The sequence below is a fragment of the Equus caballus genome, chromosome 15 (assembly GCF_041296265.1).
Source record: "Equus caballus isolate H_3958 breed thoroughbred chromosome 15, TB-T2T, whole genome shotgun sequence".
In the NCBI taxonomy this organism is placed as follows: Eukaryota; Metazoa; Chordata; class Mammalia; order Perissodactyla; family Equidae; genus Equus; species Equus caballus.
In genome coordinates, this window is record NC_091698.1 from 76743236 (window position 1) to 76765555 (window position 22320).

At 41.9% G+C, this 22320-nt stretch overlaps 1 protein-coding gene and 1 long non-coding RNA gene across 2 annotated transcripts in view; one reads left to right on the plus strand and one right to left on the minus strand.

Annotated features, from left to right (window-relative positions):
* CRIM1 (cysteine rich transmembrane BMP regulator 1) overlaps window positions 1–22320 on the minus strand; it is a 187289-nt gene that overhangs the window by 13278 nt on the left and 151691 nt on the right. Inside the window, exons 12-13 of the mRNA XM_005600291.4 lie at window positions 20059–20274; window positions 15166–15387 (exon numbers count right to left, since the gene is read on the minus strand). Of these exons, the coding sequence (XP_005600348.3) occupies window positions 15166–15387; window positions 20059–20274 (438 nt within the window). The remainder of the gene's footprint in view (window positions 1–15165; window positions 15388–20058; window positions 20275–22320) is intronic.
* Window positions 5669–7680, plus strand: LOC138917887 (uncharacterized). The gene is made up of 2 exons (XR_011426494.1): window positions 5669–5762; window positions 6048–7680. It is a non-coding gene; the product is annotated as an uncharacterized lncRNA (long non-coding RNA).

The window sequence follows — 22320 nt, forward strand, 5'->3', positions numbered from 1 at the left end:
GTGCAAAGCTTCCTGTTGAGCTTTTCCAGAGGACAGTCACAGACAGAAATGCTCATGTGTCTTTGGTGTCCACATTCTCCTCTTACCAATTACTTGAGTAGACGCACCTTTTACAACGGCACTAATAATGTCCCATTACTGGAGTATTTTGTATTTCCATAGATATAAGTCACAGTCCCTGTGGAGAGTTATAAGCAAGCACAGGGAGGAATCTATGTCAAGTGTTAAAATGCGTAATCTCTCTGTTTCTCAACATTTTCCCATCGTTTCTCCCATTATTGCTGCCCAAGGTTCAACAAAGGATATTGAGTAATCATGGAAAGTTCTAGTTGTAAACAGAGTATCCACTACTGTTTCAGTATCTACTAAAAACATACTTCCCTGTATTTGTAACTGATCCACAGAAAGCTTTCTGGTGCACTGACTGTTAAGTTTAAAAACTCATTTGAAGGCTTTCAAACCAAACCCATAATAGAAGTTTTTGCTAATATGGAATCCTTAGAGGAGGGAACTTCATTAAGATATCCAAAATGTACACGGTGAATGGTTGAGCAGAATCATTAACGAACCTAATTTAAGTAATATTCTGCCCTCCAGCCAACATTTCACTGAGGACATTAGATTTGCTATCAAATCTAGAGTCTATTATGCAGATAATTCTTTATGAAAGGAAGCATTTCTCCATAAAGCAATATTACTGATTATATTTTACATAAACCTTGTAACAGCTCATACGATGGACCAATGTCACAGCATAAAATTTGAGTAAGGTACAAGGACCTTAGGAAAGAGAAGGTTAAACTCACTCATTTCATCCTTCGCTTTCTACTGTGCTTTTCCTCCTAGAGACATCTTTGCCCATCCTCTTCTTAGAGAAAAAGAGGAAGGGAATGAGATACAGGCACAGAAAGGATGAGGACTTTGTGAAAAGGAGTTCGAGTTAAGGACAAGCACTGGTCTATATTTTCTTAAGATTGAGGCAAAGACACTCATTACATCTTGAGATGTTTAATTAATTAATGCTACTAATATTTATGAGGTTAAAATTATCTAGTAAGGTGTTAAAAATAGTAATTATATGTTAAACATAAAGGCATTCATTCATTCCACAACCCTTTTTTTTTTTTCTGAGGAAGATTAGCCCCAAGCCAACTTTCATTACCAATCTTCCTCATTCTGCTTGAGGAAGATTAGCCGTGAGCTAACATCTGTGCCAATCTTCCTCTATTTTGTATGTGGGATGCCGCCACAGCATAGGTTGATGCGTCTGTGCCAGGGATCCAAACCTGCAAACCCCAGGCTGTCCAAGTGGAGCATGCAAATTTAACCACTATGCCACTGGGCTGGCCACTCATTCCACAAACTTTTATCATCAATGAAAAAGATGGCATGATCCTGACCCTGATCGAGAGGACTGAACAGAAGTGGTGGAGACAGGCCCGGCGACTGGAATTCCTTACCACAGCACAACGCAGCAACTCTTGCTACCGTGAACTAAACGAGGAGCTGGACAACATGGAGGGCAAAGCAACCAACTCTGCTGGGGAGCTGGGGAAGCCTTCACCCACGATTTAACGCTCGAGTTTTACTTTGAGGGATGAGGAACAGGAGATGAAGAAGCCGGAGGGAGAGCATTCCAAGCAGAAGGTGGTGTGCCCAACAGCTTGCCATGTTGGAAGGATGGTGAGAAGCGTCAGGCTGTAGAGAGTGAGCACGTGCACATGCATGCATGATGGTTGGAGGTGAAGTAGGGACTGGATGGTAAAGGCCTTGAATAACAGCTAACAGGTTTAGATTCCTTCCTGTGGTGGTGGGAGAGGCCTTATCAGCTTTGATTTAAGAAGAGAACCCTGGAATGCGATAATTTGGAAGACTAAATGGGTAAGGAAGATGGGGATACCATTCAAGGGGATGTGTATGGGCCTAGATTAATGCCACAGTGATGGAGATGGAAAAGCTAGGCTAGATTTGAGAGAGATTTCTGAGAAACAGCTGTCAGGATACGGATGGTTAAGGGAGAGGGAGGCATGAAGGACGACCCCGTCTCTTGCAATGAGAGGCTAGGCAGAGGTAATACCAATATATGAGTCACTTTCCTGCTTTAAGAAATAAACAGTTGGTGACCTTGTTGGGGGTCTGGTCAGGCCTTATCAAACTGCTCCAGATATTCCAGTGGGTCAACCTAAGCTCCAGTGGTTGACCCTCAAACTCTTAGCCTCTCTGTGTGAACATGACCATGAAGCTGCCACTGGGATAGAGCTGATTTGGGGCTCAACAAGGTAAAAGAGGCCAAATTTCAGTCAGTCACTGGAAGCTACAGACAGGAAAACACCAGCGGTGAGAGTAGGGGGTGTCCCTCACATATCTTTAAGAAGTTTCTACTACTTTGAGCCAATAATTCTACTTCTAGTAAGCTATCCCAAGGAAATAATCAGAAAAGGTCTAAAATAAGTTGTTTACGTAGATGTTCATCACAATGTTATTTGTAACAGCCAAAAATCTGTGTCCAACAATATGGGAATGTTCAAATGGCTCATGACACAATCATATGAGAGAATACATGTAGTTATTAAAATGTATCATGTAGTATAAGCTTAAGCACGTAAAGAGGAAAATTAAAAACTGTCTAGAAAGAAATGAAAATGTAAACAGTAATTGTTAGAATCAAGAGTGAACGTTGCTCTTTAACTTTTCTTTTTGCAATGAGTAAGTTTCTTTTGATGATGAGGCAATCATATTAAAATGGGTATCTCAAACAAAGAGACATGCACATGTGTTACCCACCTTCCCCCCCAACCCCCAATAAACATACACACATACTTGAAAACACTGAAGAGAAGAGCTTAGTCTGACCCTGGTTCTAAAGAACCTGGCCACGTGGTGTGGGGCTTTCTGAAGCCACTGACCCACTTCGAGGAATTTCAACAGACGGCAAGAAAACTAAACCATGGGAGAAATGCCAAAGATCCACTGCTGACCTACAGCATAACACAGTGTTTATGTAACTGCTCATTCAGCAATTGCATGAGATCATTCTCTAAAAGAATATTTATAAAATGATATAAGAGAGAGATCAACTACTCTGAATGCCTTGGAGGAGATGGGTGGAACCAAGAACTTTGACTACATATTAGGCGAAACTACAGTTTCTCATTTGATTTTATTATAAAAATAAATCTCTGTCTAAATTCAATGAAGATTAAGAATCGAAGTAGCAACATGACGACAAGGAACACAGTGAAACTCATTGAACGGGAAGCTCCACAGAGACACCGCAGCGGGCTCTGCACAGGTGCTCACGGGAGGAGTCAGACTCATTGAGCGTCTGGGGGCTACAGCAGCTGTAATGAAGCTCTTCCTCTTCAGGGAGTGGGCTGACTACCACGGATCGAATTTCCAGGTGGTTCTACCAATCTAGCTCTATTTCATTCAAGCTCTACTCATCACAGAGTACCTCAGAAGCATCTTGCCTTCAAGCTCATTTCCAAATGAGTTAATTATGACTCAAGATCAGGAAGCTATCTTATTAGGTTTAAAACACTGGGGCGGGTAGGGCATAGAGGTGGATGCCAATCAATCGTTGGCTGACAGCACCAGCTGAAAGAATGAGTCTTTCCCTAGAGGTGGCAGAGAATGAAAAAGGAACCAGTGGCCCCAGACCTTGTAAAGGGACCTGAGGGTGGGAGTGAGGGACCTCAAGGTCTGCACGGAAGTCTAAACCAGCGCTTGGGTTTGCCGTGCCGACCTCAGCAAGGCCACAACAAGACCTAAGATCTGTATGACCAGCATTCTCATAGCTGATCTCCTTAAGGACTAGAGGTCAGATGAGGTAGATGGTACAGACAAGAGAGACAGCAGGTGGTTTTGAAAGAAGAGTCTAAGTGCTAAGTACTGAAGAAGAGAACTAGCATCTGCCGAGCATCCACGGTGCCCAGGTGCTGTGCTCAAGAGCGCCACACGGATCAGCCTCACAGCAACTCCACGAGGTAGGGTTGTCTATTCCACCTTTGGAGAAACTCAGGTTCAGAGGGGGAAGTGACCTCATGTAACCAAGCTAGAGAATGGCAGAGCCTGCATATACTCCTGGCTCCATCTGACTTCAAGGGCCACGTTCTTTGCCGTGACCGCCACCTAATGGCTCCCTTTCTTACCCTCCCAGGAACACATGGAACCCCCTTCATGTGGTCTCAAATGTGCCTGGAAAAGCAGACAACTTTTTGGCTATCCAACAATTTCAGCTGAAGGCCAAGCTGGTTCCAACCTGCTGCCTCGGTGTGAGCCACGGCCAGCAGTAGACGTGTTAATCAGGGCCAGGAGGTTTGTGGATGGGGACTCTGAACCCACCAGTCACACTCCGTGGTGAGACCCATTTCAGGATGACGACAGAGAAACGCTGCCCCTTGTTGCTTGCGGGGGTGGTTTTCATGATATCTCCACATCCGATAGTTCGAATCACAGTATCAATACATTTCACAACGGCAAAGTCTGCTTGTTCAAACATGCTTTAAAACAAAGCCACATTTAAGACATCGGTTGGTGGCTACTCTACTGAATTTCTATGCGAAATAAATGGAGGATTCTTACTTTTGGAAAAGCCTCGGTAGCTGCTATGTGGCCCAGATTAGATTAGACTGTAGTTAATTAGATTTTAGTTAATGAGGCTTTATAGAAGTATTTCTGCTCTTGACTAAATTTTACCTGAAAGGTCAACGATCTAAACAGAGGTCTAAAAATACGGAGTGAATTCCGGCTCACTGATGGATCTTGGTGTCCCCGATTTCTTACATACGCATTTCTTTTCCTAGATACACCATCTTCTTCAGCGGTGCATCTGGGTTAATCTGAGAAAGCTGTGTCACAAAGTTTTAGAAACTAGTTGGTTTACAGGGAGACATGGTAGCCATTCTATGCAATTTGAGGTTCTAAATAATAAAGTCACTGTAGCCTTTTGGGGGACACAGCATAGTCTAATTAAAGTACAGATAAAAGCATTTTAAACACTCAAGCTGAAGAGGGATGTAGAAATAAAGACATGGGAATACCCAACTAAAAGTAATATAAACAGTGTATACTAGGCTATTGAAGTGCGTTGTGCATTTAATTTTGACTGTTATATTTATCACTCCAACTGGTTTGTTTACACTGACAACGATAGTAGTTTCATTCTTCAATACCTAATAATAACAACTTCCACTTACTGAATGCGTACTACGTACTGCGCACCATGCAAAGCATTTTACATGAGGCATCTCTACTTGATTTCCACAGCCCAATGGGACAGGGTGTCGTTTCAATTCCACAGAAAACAGAGGCACAGGGAGATTAAGTCACCTGCCCGAGATGCATGGCTAGGAAGTGGCAGAGCCAGGACAGGAACCAAAGTGGGTGTGGCTCCACAGTCCCCGCACACCTTCTGCCCACCATGTACCCAGTGGGATAAGCTCAGGGAAGGTCACATTTCTCGGTAGGGATCTGTGCCACACACAAAAAAGTGGTCATTGGTCATTGACTCTGGAAAAGGGGCACTTAGATTTCCTACCCCTTACATTTGTTGGGGCCTAAGGTCTTTGTCTTCAAAGGTAAATTACCCTACAGCTGACTGCACCCCACATGTGGCACAGTCCCATCACGGAATGGAGATAATGAAGTGGTTACTGAAGATGCATGGTCCTTCTTAGGCAAATCTCTATTTAACACTTCTCTCTCTCTCCTCTCTTTCAGAGGAAGAGGATTAGAGGAGAATGTTCCAAGGAAAACATGAGGTATGACACTAATATAATAAGGTTTATTTTTAAAACAAACACATCAGGAGTTATATATCCAAACAAATGTGATCCCCTTCTAAGTAGTCACTGTAGAAGGCTATAAACATATTCCAATGATACTGCCCTTGCTTCAGACAGCTCTGGAATTTTCCTTTTGCAATGGCATCCAGAGCCAAGTTTTGAAACACGCAAGGAAGACGGTTACTATTTTATGGCCACTCCTCGGTTTAGATCAGCTTTGGTATTTGGTTTCTCAGCTCTGGCTTCTATCTTATCCATCAGATTTGGCTTGAAATGACTTTTGGACTCTCTTGGAAATGAAGTCCCTTCTAAAGGATGGAGGTTTGCTGCTACAATCACCATCAACATGGCGCGTCAGGAGCATGGCACACCTGTGCCTCGGTGGGTCCTCCAGAGGGGCTGTTGAACTCATGGAGCTCAGACACATGTCTCATCTTCTTTGCGTTCAAATATAAGCAACATTATCTTGCACCACATAGGCATAGAATAAAAATATGCAATGTCTTTCAGTGGTGGAGTTTGGAGAATTCAGTGCAGGGTTCCCCCCCACCCCCCATTTTCCTTGATTCTGCTTGATATGAAAGGGGAGGAAGAAGGAGCAAGACCTTGAAATGTTAACTCCTTTTGAGCTGACTTCTCCAACTGTTTAAACTTCACTATCTCACTTCTTTCCAAGATAAGAAAAGAAGACTTAACAGGCTGTTCCAGTTGAACTTTACTTTTACTCTTGAGCTATTTTACTAACTACACGATAAAGCTAATTGACAGTTGGGGAAAACCTAGACTCTAGGATTGTGTTGTTTTCTTCCTCTATAAAGATCCAATTCAGTACTTCTGGAGTCACTGATGCGGCAGCTCAGGTCTCGCTCTGATCTGACCATGACAGGGGATATACATTAGCCCCTGACAAGAAAGCATCTCCAGATTATTCCCCTCTTTCCTCTGTGGAAGGACACAAAAACTAAAATCCACTTGAATCCATGTTATAGTTAGACTTTTCAATTTCTACTGCGGGAAGACTTTCTTGCATGGATACATCGGGTTCTAAATCTGGTTCTGGTGGTCATGAAGTCAGAGTCTTGGTGTGGGAGTAACATCCTGGGAGGAAGTGAGGCAGCTTTAGAAATTACATCAGTTCTTTCAAATCTCCAGTGTACTATTTAGAGTAGTGAAAAGTAATTTACTCTGGGATCCCAGAGGCCAGAAACTAAATGCAGCTCTTATGCTGAAAATAAGTCTCACCGCAAAATAATCCAACGCAGTAATGTGGTGGGGTGCACGTTCTTTCCACAAATTGCTACGGACAGCACGGATCTAAGCACTGCGGATGCAGCAGTGCACAAGGCAAATGAGGTCCCTGCCCTCAGGGAGATGCTCCTGGATCCAGAGGGTCCCATTAGCTTTGTGTGATTCCAGGCTCAAAAAGATGTAGCAAACGTTTTGAAAAGATGTGAAACAACGGGCCCTGCTAATAACATTATACTTCGATACAGTTTCTTAAGTTTGAGGACCAAGGAATTTAAAGAAAACTAGTGAAATCACTTAGGCAGGTGTGAAAAGGTCCCAGGTACATTATGGGTAACAAGACATTTAAGAAAGGAAGTGGAAAAGGCAGCCAAGTACCACCAAGGACGCGGCGGACTTGGGTAAGCGCAGGGGAAATAGTTTTAAAATTTTAGCTTATAAATGTAACACTGCATTACAATACTCTTTCTCTAGCTCCCACAAAGGAATACAATGCTACTATTATCTTATATTTTAGTTTCTCCTAACTGACAAGACACTGAAATCACTGGCCTGTGTCATCTTCATTTCTGTATCCAAGTTGGGATGCTGGGCACAGGCTCCACGTTTGGAGAATAAATGGAATGTGTGTGCCTCCTGTTTGAGAAAACTGCCTTTATTTTTTTTCATAAACTGGAGACAAACAGAAATCGCAATGAAGAAGGAATCTGGCAAATAATGTGCAGGTCACTAAGAGATGCCTAAAGACTCGCAGGTATAGAAGATGATGACTGATTTGGAATATGCTGGCTCACTGGAGCTTCACAGACTAAAATAATTCAAAAGTGGAACTCAGCTGAAGTCTTGCTAAAAACGGATGTAGGTGGCCTAGACAATTTCAGTGAGGTAGAGATCTAATACGTAGTAATTCTACCAGCAAATGATTAAGGATTTTTGGCTAAAAATATTCGATTTAAAATTGAGTACTTTTGTTTTATAACTTTTAGCTTCTAATAAACAAAACATCTGCTCTTAATTCATTTTTATAAAAAGAAAAAACGGAGACAAATGTTGCCATGCAGGCCGACTCTTACCTCTATGCAATGTCTTAACTGCTATGAAAGCAGACGTGACCACAGTTTTAAGACCTTTCTTGGAAGTCCATTTTTGCTTCATTTTATTCTGTTTCAAAGGATGGGAGTCTAGGTCTGTTTATGAAGGCCAAAAGAGCCTTTCAGGTTTCTTCAACATACTGGAAAGAACAAGTGATGGCACAGGGTTCCCAGTTAACAGAGGAATTACACACTTTCCTGAGTTCCGTGAACAAAAATCTCACTAAACTGGTAAAAACATGACTTCTGGCGGATTCCTACTGCACACAAAGAGGACAGACTTTCTCCGTAATAGAACTTAACCCTTGTATTAAGCATCTATTATTTGTTGACTAAGCACTTTATGGATAGAATTCGAGAGAAACATTCCTTGTTTAACTTTAAATGAGGTCTCATTTCTGACAAGGGCTACAATCCAAGACGCAACTATAGGTAGATGGAGATTATAGACAGAAGTCATTTTTAAAGTATATAATTCAGTCTAAAAGGCAGGTAGGAACAACGAAAGATAAGGTGGCCCAAACAGGAAGGAAAAACATAAACTTTCCTTTACAACTTAAAGCGAGCTATCTCTGGAGAAGTCAGAATATAGAGTCTTGCTAAGAAAACGTTGAGATGGAAGCCATGGACTTCCCGGAGTGGCCAGTTTCTGTACCTACAGGAGATGTTTCATCCTGTGACAGCCAAGTGGTGTCAAGGATGCTCTGCCAGCAGCCTCCAGAAGGTCTCAGACTGACTTCAGGTCTGATGACATTTCCTCATCAGAAATGTAACCCTCCTACAGGGGGTCCTTCCCCCAATCATGAGAGGGTACAAAATTAGGGGTGGCCTCCTGGACAGAAATAAGGAGGTGAAAGGCACATGCTAGTGGATCTCTCTGGAAACACCAGAGCCAGCCTCCCTTCTGTGCAAGAGACCTCTTTAAAATAAGACTGGAGCTGGAGCCCAGATAAAAATGATGCCACTAAAGGTTTCTTCTAATATTAGAACAACTTGAATTTCTGTTTACACAGCCGGGGGGGCCTGAAAAGGATACTGAAGTGAGAAGAGAAAGCTGATTAGGGGATAAGCAAGATGAGATGCTTCCTAGCGTATAGGGTAAGACCTAAACAAGCTGAAATCACACACTGTCTATTTCTGCTGTGACAACTTTAGACCATTTCAAAGTTAGAACGGTGCATGACAACCAGAATGTTTTAGGTTCACACTCTCTAAACAATACATAGAAAAGCAGCCTGCTTCCCTTCCCCTTCGTTTAACTCACTTCAGCACTAACTCTGGCCACCTGGTCTGCAGTGTAGGGGCCACAGGAACCGAGAGCTCTGAAGAATGTGCAGGAAGCAGACCAGGTCTCTTCCCTAGGAGACTATGTCCTGATTATAAACGCCACGTACTCTATTTCCAGGAATCATAGCGGATCATGCACAGTAAGTTCATGGACTCATCAAACGCAACTAGCCTCCTAAAGGCAACAAAAAATAAAAGAGCTCCGTTCCCTTTCCTGTGGCGAGGTCCAGTAGCATGAAAGGACAGTGACGCTCGGAGGTTTGCGGCAGGGCACTGCCACAACACAGGTGCACTACAAACCCTTAGAATGCATGCTGTTTCCACCTGGATCACAATAGGGTGTGACTGAAGTAGTCATGGGCCATTTAAGCTAAGAGTGTGCAGGATGAGGTACACCACTAAAGTATTGTCTAAAATCCAGTCCTTCAAAAGCTCATCATTGGGATACTATATCCAGGCCCTCCTCTTGCAGAAAAGCAGATGCTACATTTAAAAGGGAGAGACCAGAATTCATTTGATGTATGTTAGTCAGATCAGCTGCCCTCCCTGTTAGAAGAGCTGTAACTGTCCTGAACCAATAGACATTCCCCTCATCCTTACTGTTTGTAAAGTACTTTCACAACCGTATATTATGCCGCTTAATTTTCATAGCACTTTAGTGAAGTACAGGGCAGTATTATTATTCTCATCTTATAGATGAGGAAACTGAGGTAGGGTTATGTCATATCACCGAGACATTTAGCTAGAACGTGCCAGAGGTGGGATCATAACCCTTTGGCTCTAAAATAAGTTTTCTTTCCAATCTACAGAAGTTTTTAATTTTAAGAAAACACATTAGAGAAGCAGCTGTGAAAAATGTTCCACTGAAGATGCCAGTAAAATAACATTATGGCTTAAAAATGCACAACATTTAATTCCACGGGTTGTATATCTTAGAGATGCTGATATTTCATTTACTATGTTTGATTCCTGGGCTGAGTTAAATACACAATGATCAACAGATGTTCCAAAGAGATACTCTAAGAAAAGATACCTAAACAAGTAAATAGAAATTTAAGCAAAAATGAATGCTGTATAATAAACTGACTTGACATAAAGTATAATTTTCATCCCTATAAGGAGAAATATTATTAATCATTTGCTAGTTGCAGATCACTATGGAGAAGAAATATAATTACATCATCACAACCGAGTGACATGCCAGTTTGACTCCATGAGAAATCTCCACCCCATAAGATATACACAATAAAGGTAAGAAATAGCTAACCTCTAGTCAGACAGATGTACAACCTGCAAGAAAATCATTTTTTTACATACTATCTATAATAGAACTCATTTTCACAGATCCTTAAAATATGAGATAAAGACACTTAAAAGATGTTAGATGACTTGAAGACATGTAGAGTATCAACCTTGTTCACATCAAGTTATGAAACATATTATGTATATACGTGTATATAAATAAATATTTATCTAGGTAGTGATATATATTATATATATATACACACACACATACATATATAAAGCACAAACAACTATCATTGAAAAATAACTAACCTTTGACAAAACTTCTTAAGTGAGAAAGATGTACTGACTCAGGGATTTCCAGCCAACAAATATGACTCTAAATATCTGACCTCAAATATTTTCTAAAATAACACATGGTCACAAATAAATAAATACTCGCCAAATCATATGCTTCAGAGCAATATTCCACATATTGAGTAATACGACTTGGCCAACACAAGAGCTGCCTACTCAGCAAGAGTCCCGGTTCAGTTAGACTGGCTGGACCAGGGGCACACCTGAGTATCCTGATTTTCAAAGTCAACAAGTATGAGCAGCAGCAATATGGACTCTACGACGCTATAAATTAAATCAAGAAAGAGCTTTATGATCAAAATAGTGCTCTTTCTTTATAATACTGACCAGTAATGACTGAACCCCTGGACATGGTGAGGTTCTGCTGGAATGCTGATGGTCCCCCTTATAGAAGATGCTAAAGTCTGGCCCTCAATCCCGCCGGCAGAAGCATCACCAACACAAACATTGGAGCAAAGGTGATGTGGTCTGCACAGACTCAGTAAGTGCCTGCGGTCTAAGGGTTGCAAGCTTAATTGCTGTCCTTTATGAGTGAGTGAATAAAGATCTCATTGCAGCACTGAAATGATTTTTGCTCTAGAAAAGCTCCAGAAAGGCATGTAGCATGTAGTCAGTGATAAGGCCATAGATGCTATCGTGCATGGTGAGGTATGTCATAGCAAAGACATTTGCTGTTTATAAGGAACCACGTATCAAATGTGCCATTGCACATTCTAATTCCCTCCAGATCTTTTATCTCCACCTAATTTATACTCAACTCATCTTCTGATTCTTGTTCCCCATTCTTTAAGCCATCATTACAGTCAAAAAGCCTATGAAAATAACATTTAAGTTGGTGTGTATTTGTGTAGGAAGCTGGGATATAAAAAGGGAATCAGAAGATGTTCCATTAAAATGATTGGGTAATTACCACTTAGTTTTTTTCTAGTACAAAGATGAATTCCCTAATGATGGGTATTATAAGTAATTAGACAAAGCTGTTCACTTTTCAAAATTAATCATCAATCCTATTAATTATGTCTGTATTACACATTCTATTAAATTGGCACACATAATACGAGGCCTTCACACATCAAAAGAGAAGCATTATCATTGCACATTAGTGACTTGATAATTTAGCTGAAAGGAACACAAATATTCATAATTACACTACTTTTAGTAGGATCGCCACGTTTCAATTCTCTTATGTAAGGAAAAAGGATACTTCACAAGGTGAAAGCAGGCACGCTTTTGTTTAGGGGTTTATCACTAAAAAATGAAGCCAGATTAAAGGTGGGTTTGAGGTTTTTAGAGATCTGTGTTTGACTAATTAGGGAGAATATCCAGCTAGGAAGGAGACCTGCAGCCACAGCGAGGTCACACTCTAGGCGCGGGTGGGGCACACGTGATCCTGGGAACAGATCATCTGGGCTGAGAAGGAGCTCAGTTCAAACTGAGAAAGCCTAAAACAGGAGACAACGCAAGCACTGGTCCTTGGTGCCCACTGAGAAACAGCTGGGTGCTTTAAGACATGCACAGTGATGGCCTTTCTCTGTCCTTTGCTAGGTCATCTTTGGATCGGGGTATAGGCTTTGGCACTGAGGCAGAGGCAGTTAACTGGCTGCAGGTGTGCCAGGGCTGCCCAAGCCTGGAGCCCTTACAGAGGGACCAGGCTGCGGGCAGATGGTAAGAAAACAAGCCTAAAGAGGCCAAGGCAGCTAACTGAAGAGTCAGACAGAAAATCCCCATTTCATAGTCATGAACGGAACCTGATTGCATATGCTTGGACATAAGGGGGAAGAAAGGATGAAGACCCATCTAACAAGTTCACCTGCAGAATAAGTATGATGAATACAGAAGGGGCTTAATGACTATGTCAATAATAAAACAGCACGTATGAAGCACTAAGATGAGTGAGTGAAGAGCAGCACACCGTATTTCTCATCAAGTGTTAAGTCTCCAATATGTTCCCCTGAAGATAAGTCATAGGTTTATGGATACAATTATATCTGCATCAATGCGGGTGGGGGCGGCTGTGAAGGGAGCTGTAACAGAAACAAAATTTCCACTATACCATTATGAGCTTATGTGAACCACAATTTACTGCAAGTGTGTGCAATCTAACTTCAAATCAACATCACAAATTTGGACCAAATTGGTATCTGCCCCCCACACTAAAGAATGTACAGTCTAAATGATGTAAGAATTGGAATAGGAAATATGAAGGCAAAAAAAAAAAAAAAAGGAAAGACACAGAACAGTAGGATTTTCAGGTTTTCTAAGTTTGAATTTGATAAACTGGCTTTGTAAGAAAGAGAAGTGATTTACTATTATCATATGGAAACAAATTTACTAGTTGAGTAATTTACTAATTACAAATCTATCAATTAAGTAGCAAAACACAACAGGATCTTTTTTATCTAAATAAATAACCTGAGAATTTTCAACACACAAGAGATGCACTGCTAGGTTTTCCTCTGAATGTGCCACTGACTTCTCAGGCCTCCTGGGCCCTGGTTCCCAAGTGTGATACAAGAGCCCCCGGTTGATTCATGAACTGTTTCCTTTAGTACTAAAGTTTGATATTTAAATATGGTGATGCTGGCTGTACATCCCCCTGCCCACCCCCTGGCCTGAAACAATGGCCTCGTTATACCTTTCCTTTAGATTTCACCAAAGGCAGCACCATTTTTCATGAGAATTTTGGTCAGCTCTTTGAAAAGATAAGCAGCACTAAAGTCAATGTAAGCCTTGATACATTTTGGCTTCACTTAGGAGCTACAAAGCTTAGGAGTATTAGAGAAATCAATGTCTCGGTCAGTAAAAAGTAGGGCAACCACATGTCCCGATTTGCTTGGGACACTCCTGGTCTAGAGCTGCTGTCCCATTATAAATATTAATAGCCCCCATTTCACTTGCAAAAGCACCATGAATTAAAGAATAAATTACATAGATGTTCACCCTATTAAGAGAATCCAGCTTTCAGATATAAATTTTAATATTCCCTGGCCATTACACTGAGAAAATCCAGCTCTGTAAAATCCCTGAGAACAGAAACTGTGTTTTTAAAAACTTTTCCATCTCTAGTATACCAACATGTAGAATAAGAGACGGAGTGGCCCCGTGTAGTGGCTAGAGGTCACAGTCAAGGAGAGGGAGCTGTCCCTGAGTTGTAGCCAGTATGCACCTGAGTGTCATTCACTGGCTCATCTACGTGACCTGCTACAAGGCTCTGTGGCCAGAGATCTCTCCTTTTCCTCAGGTACCACCCCAAATATATGCAATGACTTGCATCTAGAGAGCACACAGAAATTTCCAACACTAAATGCACAATACCCGCAATTAATACAGCTTGCCAAATTTTTCACCTGCTACTCTGATTACAGGTTCACTAGTGGATTGAGATATGTCATTGTCTTTCACTTGACTTTATAAGCTTTGCTCGATACAAAAGCAATCAAAGAGAGCGAGAGCTGTGGGAGCAGGGCCTGTGCCTTTATTAGAGCGGCCAGCTGTCTGAGCCTCGCCTTCTGGCTCCAGAACAGCATCTGGCTTATGTCCACTGGACCAGTTTTGGTATAGACATCGGGGGCTAATATACATATGTCCTCTGCTCACATGATGTGTCCCCATGGGTCACAAGAAGGAGAGGACTCTGTCAGTTACTCAGGCCTCACTTTGTGTCCCTAGGTCCTCAACATGGACCACCACGTGGTTTAAATGGAATCAATTAAGTATCACCAGACAGAGGAATAATTGGGAGACTAAATTAGCATTTTGTGTTTAGTTGATCTCAAGGCAGCAGCGAGCTTTACGTACTAAAGTGTACTCTACTATGAAATGTGGTGTTGCTACGTGGAAAAAAAGACCACTGTACATAAGAGGGTGAGGAAAGAGAGTTCCAATATGGAAAACCCTGAAATGGCAAAGGAGCCCGATAGAACATGACCATGCTACAACATCACGACCTTCTGAGAGAGCATTACTTATTCTTAATATGTTTTATCTTGGGCACACATCTTGCACATCCCCTGCCTGATATTACTACTCTGGGTCTGTGTGGCATATCAACCAGAAAAATGGATTTCAAAAATGTTAAGTGATCTAAGCAAATGGCTGTTAATGTAGATTGAGTGGCCACTGGCAGAGACAAAGGATTTTTCTCTTGGTCTTACCTATGCAGTAGGGACAACACTGGCCTTTTCTCAAAACAGGTCTTTCACAGGATACTGAAGGGCAAGACTCAGAGTAACAGCTAATTACGCTATCCATGCACACGCAGCTGGTACAAACGTCAGGCTTCCAGGACTCAGCTGCCAGGAATATATCCCCTTCGTCATTTTTGCAGTAACTAGGCACGCTCTCATTATGGGATGAGGAAGGCTGGAGAGGTTCATCTGGAAAAAGGAACATAAGGTCAGCAGGGAAAAGAAGATGCTGTAGGCCACCAACTGCGCAACACAGTGAGTTTCACTCTGTCTTATAACAAGCACTCTCAGTCACCACAGGTTTGGGTGCCTCCTGTAAAAATAACTCAGTAACTACACAGCAAGTCTGATCTGGGCAAGGCTGTGAATTTAAAGCAAAACAACAAAGACCACGAAAGATTTGTTGCAGGTTCTGTTAGTTGCTTGCACAATATCCACTCTACCCTTCTTCTTAGCTTAACAAAATTTTGATTTTTGTTCAGGGGTGGTGGTGGTTGAGGACTTGGATCAGAATGGGTATAAGTCAAACAGGGCAATCCTGCTCCCTGCTTTTCCAGTCTCTCTTGCAACCAGGGTGGCCATGTCACCTAGTTGTGGCGAACGGGACTGAATGGCTAATGAGGAGATTTTGGGACAGCTTTCACTTTCTTAAAAGAAGGGCAGACAGCATGCTACTACCATCGTTCCTGCCTTGAATATGAGTGTGTTGACTGTAGCTGTAATATCCTTGTCACACCTGCAAGAGAAAGGCCTTGACATCACTAAGACACTGAATCAATGTTGATAAACATTTGCTTTCAAACGGCTTGTAATGTATATAAAAGAAACCTCTATTTGTTTAAAAACTGTACCTGGGTTTTCTCTTACTTGCAGCCACAATGCAGGCCTAACCAATCAACACCCAAACAGATTTTCATTGCATCTACAAAAACACACTGATATGTAATGTTCCAAGGTGCAGTCATTCACATTAATGGTGAAAGATGATGGGAAACCTAAGTCACTCACGAGGATGCACCACAGAGAAATTCTCTGCAAGTCACCTGTGTTTTTGCCATTTAAAGACAGACCTGAGAGTCCCCAGATCTCGTTGCAATTCGCAAAAGAAAAGAAAGTCACTAGAAAACTCAGATATCTCTTTGGGTCTTGGCATTCACTGAAATTACATGAAAACTATAGTCTCAAGCAGAAACCTGACTGGGATATAACCAAGAAAAACGCAAGTTAGTGAGGTTCCTAGTTTAGATTTGTCACTATTCCACTGATAAGAGAGACCACTTTCAACCACTTTAACTACTCAAAAGTCTAGAAATAGCCATGATGGTCCTGCCTAGCAAACCTCTAAGAGAACCACATTTTCTCAGTGGATACATGGTCAAAAGAATTATCATCTGTTCCTCTCAGAATCAGCTTGATGAACTTGGCTATTTTCATCCATGAAACCGAAATAACTGAGATAAACGTGTAGTTATCACAGTGATGCAGAAGCTTTAAATGTCACATTCTCCTTCCATCCATCTCATAAATACACCCTACGGCTAACAAGTCTGATTTAACAAGAAAGGCCTCTTTGAGGAGCAAGGCACTTGCTTTATTTGGTGCTCTCTCTGAGGGACGGGGGAAGTCAACATAGCGGAATGGGTCCACGCCGTCACCTTTAAACCACGTAATCACATCTCCTATTACCAGTCCCAAAGTGAAAGCACAGCCACTGCTTCCACTGCTCCAAATGTCCTCTAGGTCCGATTTTGGGGATGGTTCCATGGATCACATCCATACGGGTTCAAGATGGTAAGATGGGATTACCTTCTCAGTGACCTCTTTGGGGTCATCCATGTCTAGGGATAATTTCTTTTAAAGAGATTGACCAATGCTAGCTGGAAAGCGGAACAATTCACTCTAGTCTAAACGAGGCACTGCAAATTGCCACAAGGTTTCTGTGGGTTATGATAGCTTAGCTCACGCTCGACCTAGTGTCTAAAACTTTAGAAGAGGAAGCAGGGAGAGCAGCAGTGAAGCTACGAAATAACAGCGGAAATGAATATCCTGGAGTCTGGGGACTTCTCACTGAGGCCTGGAGAAGACCCCAGAGGACATGGGAATGTGCTGGCCGTGCCGAGCGAGCATCCAAGCTGAGACACAGAGCCCACAGGTCATCTTCCCCCCGGCAGGCGACTCCTGATTGAGCCTGGACTGAGCATGCCAGCTGGGAATCCTGCTCACGGTATCTTCCTTCTTCAGGCCTCTCTTCCCATTTTTTTCTGCCCCAGAGACCCCTTCTTTACACTTCTGATTCCAAATATTAGTTCCTTTATCTTGTTTTCACCAGTTCTTTCACTGGTGTTCATTCACTCTTTTTATGTCTGTGCTACCTCCCTCTCTCTTCTATGCTGTAAAGATAAAACAGAACTTAGAAAGTTTCAAAAAAGAAAGAAGTACTACTCTTTTCTCTCCCTCGTGTCCTTTGGTGAAATATCTTCACCTGCAGAGAGGTTCGCTCTTTCTTCATGAAGCCATCTCCGTTTCCAGACCTTTCTCTAAGCCAGGCCAGAGGAGAGGGAAGGCGGGAAGACCGAGGCACGGACACAGCATCCTAGGACACCATCGCCGTGAGGGGCACAGCTCTTCCACTCGTGTATATCCATCATTTTTGGACTACTTTAGCAGGCAGGTGTCCTAAGATTAGAGACGGTATTTTTCTAGATGAGAAATACACCATTTGTCAATGCTACTCCTGGAATTTATTGTTACATGAAAAAACTGATGTTTTGAATTTTAAGACTTTTTATCTTAGTATGGATGGAAAGTTCAGAAAGAGCAATTATGGGGTAGCATTCCAGATATACTTTTATTCACCAATTTAAGAGTAACCTTTGGAATACTGATATGTAAACTAAAGTCAACGTTTACGATGAGGGCTATATGGAAGTATCTCTTAAGTTATATGCAAAGAAAGGAAGAGTCGCTCAGGTATAAGTTTAAAACTGAGAAATCAAATCCAGGCGCTCAGCGGGTGCCTGTTCTTGTTAGGATCCACGGGTGGCCAAGGAGAAGAATGCTCTGTGCTGCTAGAATCTGCGGGGTCTCTGCACATGTGCGCTGGCCTTGAGACCCCGGCTGGGAGAAACCATGCCCTGGCATGCTCAGGGGTCCCACTTCCAGGTAGCTCTTGTTCTCTCTCTGGGCTGAATCTCTAAGTCCAGTCAAGAGTCCTGCCAATGAATCTGGGCCAAGAGTCATGCAGAAGTCCTGTCCCCTGTTCCCCCTCCGCTAACCAAACCCTGTATTTGTCCTCAGACCTTAGAACAAGTGGCAGCAGAGATACTTCCCACTAAGTTAAAGCTTCCTGGGTTATTTGTGCTCTTAATTCCTTCCTTTCCAGGCACTCCTCTCACTTTGTCATTATTTACTTAAGTGTGGAATACTGGATTTTTTCATTAACCCTGGGATCCCATGGCTAAATAGTGGCATTCCCTAAGTATTTGTAAAACGAATATCTAAAATGGACATAAATTCATGATCACCAATGAAGAGACCACTCAAAGCGGTTTCTACCAGGAGGATGGGAATAGTCATGGTTAGACAGCAACAGAGAAACATCAGCAGAGTCTGCATCTGAGTAAAAGAGTGACGTTGATAAAAATACAGTGGGGACTAGGTTATGCATATCCTAACAACATAATACATACGAACTACTTCCTATACTAGGAAAGATGGTAGACTAATTAAGCTTTTCAGCTTAACCTGGCTGCTAATCACACCAAAGATTTTGTACTAAGATGATAATACCTTGGCAGCAGTGCACCATGACCACTGCAAATAACGTGGCTATCCCTGTAAGTTTATCAGATGTAATTCAAAAAATATTACCAGTGTGACCCATGAAGAATCTGGACATTGGCTATGCCGGATATAATGACATAACAGTAGATTCTGGCCAGCCAACTAGATAATCCAAAGCAAAAAAAAAAAAAAAGAAAGAAAAAGAAAGATAAAACACAAGGGCTTATGTTTTACTGAGCAGAAATGCTCTAAGAATATACATTTAGAAGGTAAATGGTTGTTGATTTACATTGAAAAGATAAAAGATTAAGCAACAACAAAATAAAACAGTTGTGCTGTTAACTTGGTAATTTTATGTAAACATATTAAATAACTTTTGAAAAAAAAAGTCATATGTTCTAGTGTTAATTAGAAGTGTTACTTTAGTTATAAAACCAGTAACTCATGTTTAAATTCTTGACAAAATTTGTTTATATTTGTTTCATGACCATAAATTTACCTGTGAAGGCCAGACTACCCAAAAACTAAAAAGAAGAAAACAACAGTACAATTTGTACATGTGTTGGTCACTTAATACTTGTGGATCTTAACTTATGAACCATCACAGGTTTGAGGGGGTGAGCATGATGCATATTTTATCGATTCCCCAGTTTAACATTCTCAGAGTATCTTCACCACCTTTACATATTTCAAAGACATTTATTTACATTATTTATCAATAACTGCTCCTCACATGACTTTTCACATTAGCAAAATCATTTGGAATAATTTGGTGCAGCAGGACTATCTCTTGAGACTGAGATGTAGGGCAAGGAAAAAAATGGCAGAAAGAAACAATCTCCTTTTTTTTCCCCAAGTCACCTCAGGTGCAAGGCATATTGATTGCATGAATATGTGATCGATAGAAGGGAATGAATCTAGGAAGCAGGCTGACAGATGTTCCTGCCTGGGTTACTGACTGCTAGGTTTTGCATGCTCCCACGTGGGGCTCAACCTGGCTTGCCGGTCCTGCACAATGACAAGGTCTGAGCTGCAGCCTTCCCCGCCCAGCGCATCCCGAGGCACAGTGCTGGTTACCTGTACACTGCGGGCAGCAGGAGTCCTGCGTGCGTGAGGGGTTCTGGCAGAGCAGTGGTGGGCACACCTCTGTCTCACACAGTACCCGCCCGCTGTGGCACGTGCACTGAGTACAGGAGTCGATGTTCCACGTTTCTCCTTCCACAAAGTATTCTCCTCCAGGGGCGTGGCAAATGGAGGGGGTGCTGAGCTCTGGCTTCTGCACCACAAAGTCATCTGGGGAATGACAGAAAATCAAAACACAAGGAATTATTCACCTGCAGTCTCACCAACTCTTAAAGAACCTGGTGCTGTGTGCTTTAAGGGGCAGAGAGGAAGGCTTGGCTGGAGAGTATCTCAGTCTGTTCTTACCAAGAGAATAGTGAAGAAAATAATCCATGCACAGAAATATAAGGCACTAGCAGAAGCATGAATTTGAGGAAGTGAGGTTCAAGTGGTTCGAGTTTGTCAATAGTAATGAGAGAATTCAGTAAGAGAATTAAATTATGGGGAGAGGACTCCTACTGTCGAGAACAGGGGTTTCTCAGGGGATCTCTGAGAACATGTAGGGACCATCTAGAATAACGATCTCTCATTTCCTGAATGCTTCTTATGGTCCAGTTTCCATGCTAAGTGCTCTATGTGTGTTACTTCACTTATTTCCTACACCAACCTTGGGCAGTAGGTACTATTATCTTATTTTACATATGAGGAAACTGAGGGCTCAGAGTGATATCCAGGGCAGACAGGGATTTGAACCCAAGTCTATGTTTGCTTGGATCATGGATATGCCTCCAGATTAAACACAACTTCCAACTGATCTGTGCCCCATCACTTAATTATCTCTGGGATCCTGAGGACTTTTATGTTTGGAAGTACGTCCTGCTGTTGAGCACGCCACACCCCAATCTAGACCAGCTGCCAGCAAACTGAGCAGGAACACTCTTTCGGAATCGTCTAAAAACCCTCACCTGAGACTAAACCTTTGTTTGGTGATATCATCATCAAGAGAGGTGAACGCTCAGAGACTGATGAGAACCATGATTTCTCTCCCCAGAAGAGAGGCGATTTTGGTCTGTTGGTGAGATGATAAGGATAGAGAGGGAATTTAATGCTGAAAATGTCTGGAGAGGTACTGGGAGTTGCCCTGCAGTTGTGCTGGGGAAATGAGAAGTATGAGGACATTAACCATATTCGAGTAATCCAAATACAACAAGCATTTCAAGAAGGTGTTGACAGTGTTGAACCCTGCCGAGGAGCAGTCTGGAGACATCATGGCTAGCTCATGCTTGGAGCTCAGTGGAAATCGGGTCCCAGGAGAACTACCCTGTTTGTGCAGCGATGCTCAGAGCTGAAATCTCCTAAGAGCTCATGGGCTGTTACTTTCAAAGCAGCGGTCAGCACGAGCGTCAACACCACCGATGAGAGACAGTGGTGTGGGCCAATTTCCAGCTAAGAGGGTAACTTTTAATACAGCTTTATCTCAAGGGAACTAGTAAAGACTGGAACTTTGCCCAAGTGGACATATCACAGAAAACTGACATTAGCCAATGCTTATATGCATAAGCAACTGGACCAAACTTTCCAGTATATAAGGAAAGTAGAGAGGAAGAGAATTAGAATGAAAATTGAGCTGGGACAAGATGATAAAAGTGTATTTCTCATAGTTTATAGAGAGAAAAAATTGTTTCAAAGAGCATCAATAAACTAATATTGGAAAAGGCTCCCTTATTACTTTCAAAAAGGGCCTGGAAAGGATTGACAATTACTGCCCTTTTAAACACTGATGTGGAGAGAAGTAGTCACAAGAAAAATGACGTGTTTGTAGGTGTGTCTTATCTTGCTAATCTCTTTGCTATATATATTATGTGCCTCAAAGCAAAACATGAGATTGGCTGGAGAGATGGAGATGAAAAAAACTCTGAAAGGTAGAGGATGAGAAAGAGAGAAAAAATCTGAGAAACAATATCATTTGGTGAATCTTCTATCAGAAGAGTTCAGGAACTGCTCACTTATCCCAGAAAGAAAAACAGCTGATCCTTGAATGGAAGAGGGGAGAAAATATTCTTTTACGTAGGAGTTCACGAATGCAACAGTTCTGGGTTCTCTAGTCAGAAGAATCCACATATGGTAACAGACTAAAGTAAAGATTTTTGGAAAAAATATACCTACACATCCATATATATTAAAATATGTTTTTATACATGTATATCTAGATATTCACACACCCACAATAATACATCAATAATTCTGTGTGCCTGTATAAGAACTTCCCCTATCTCC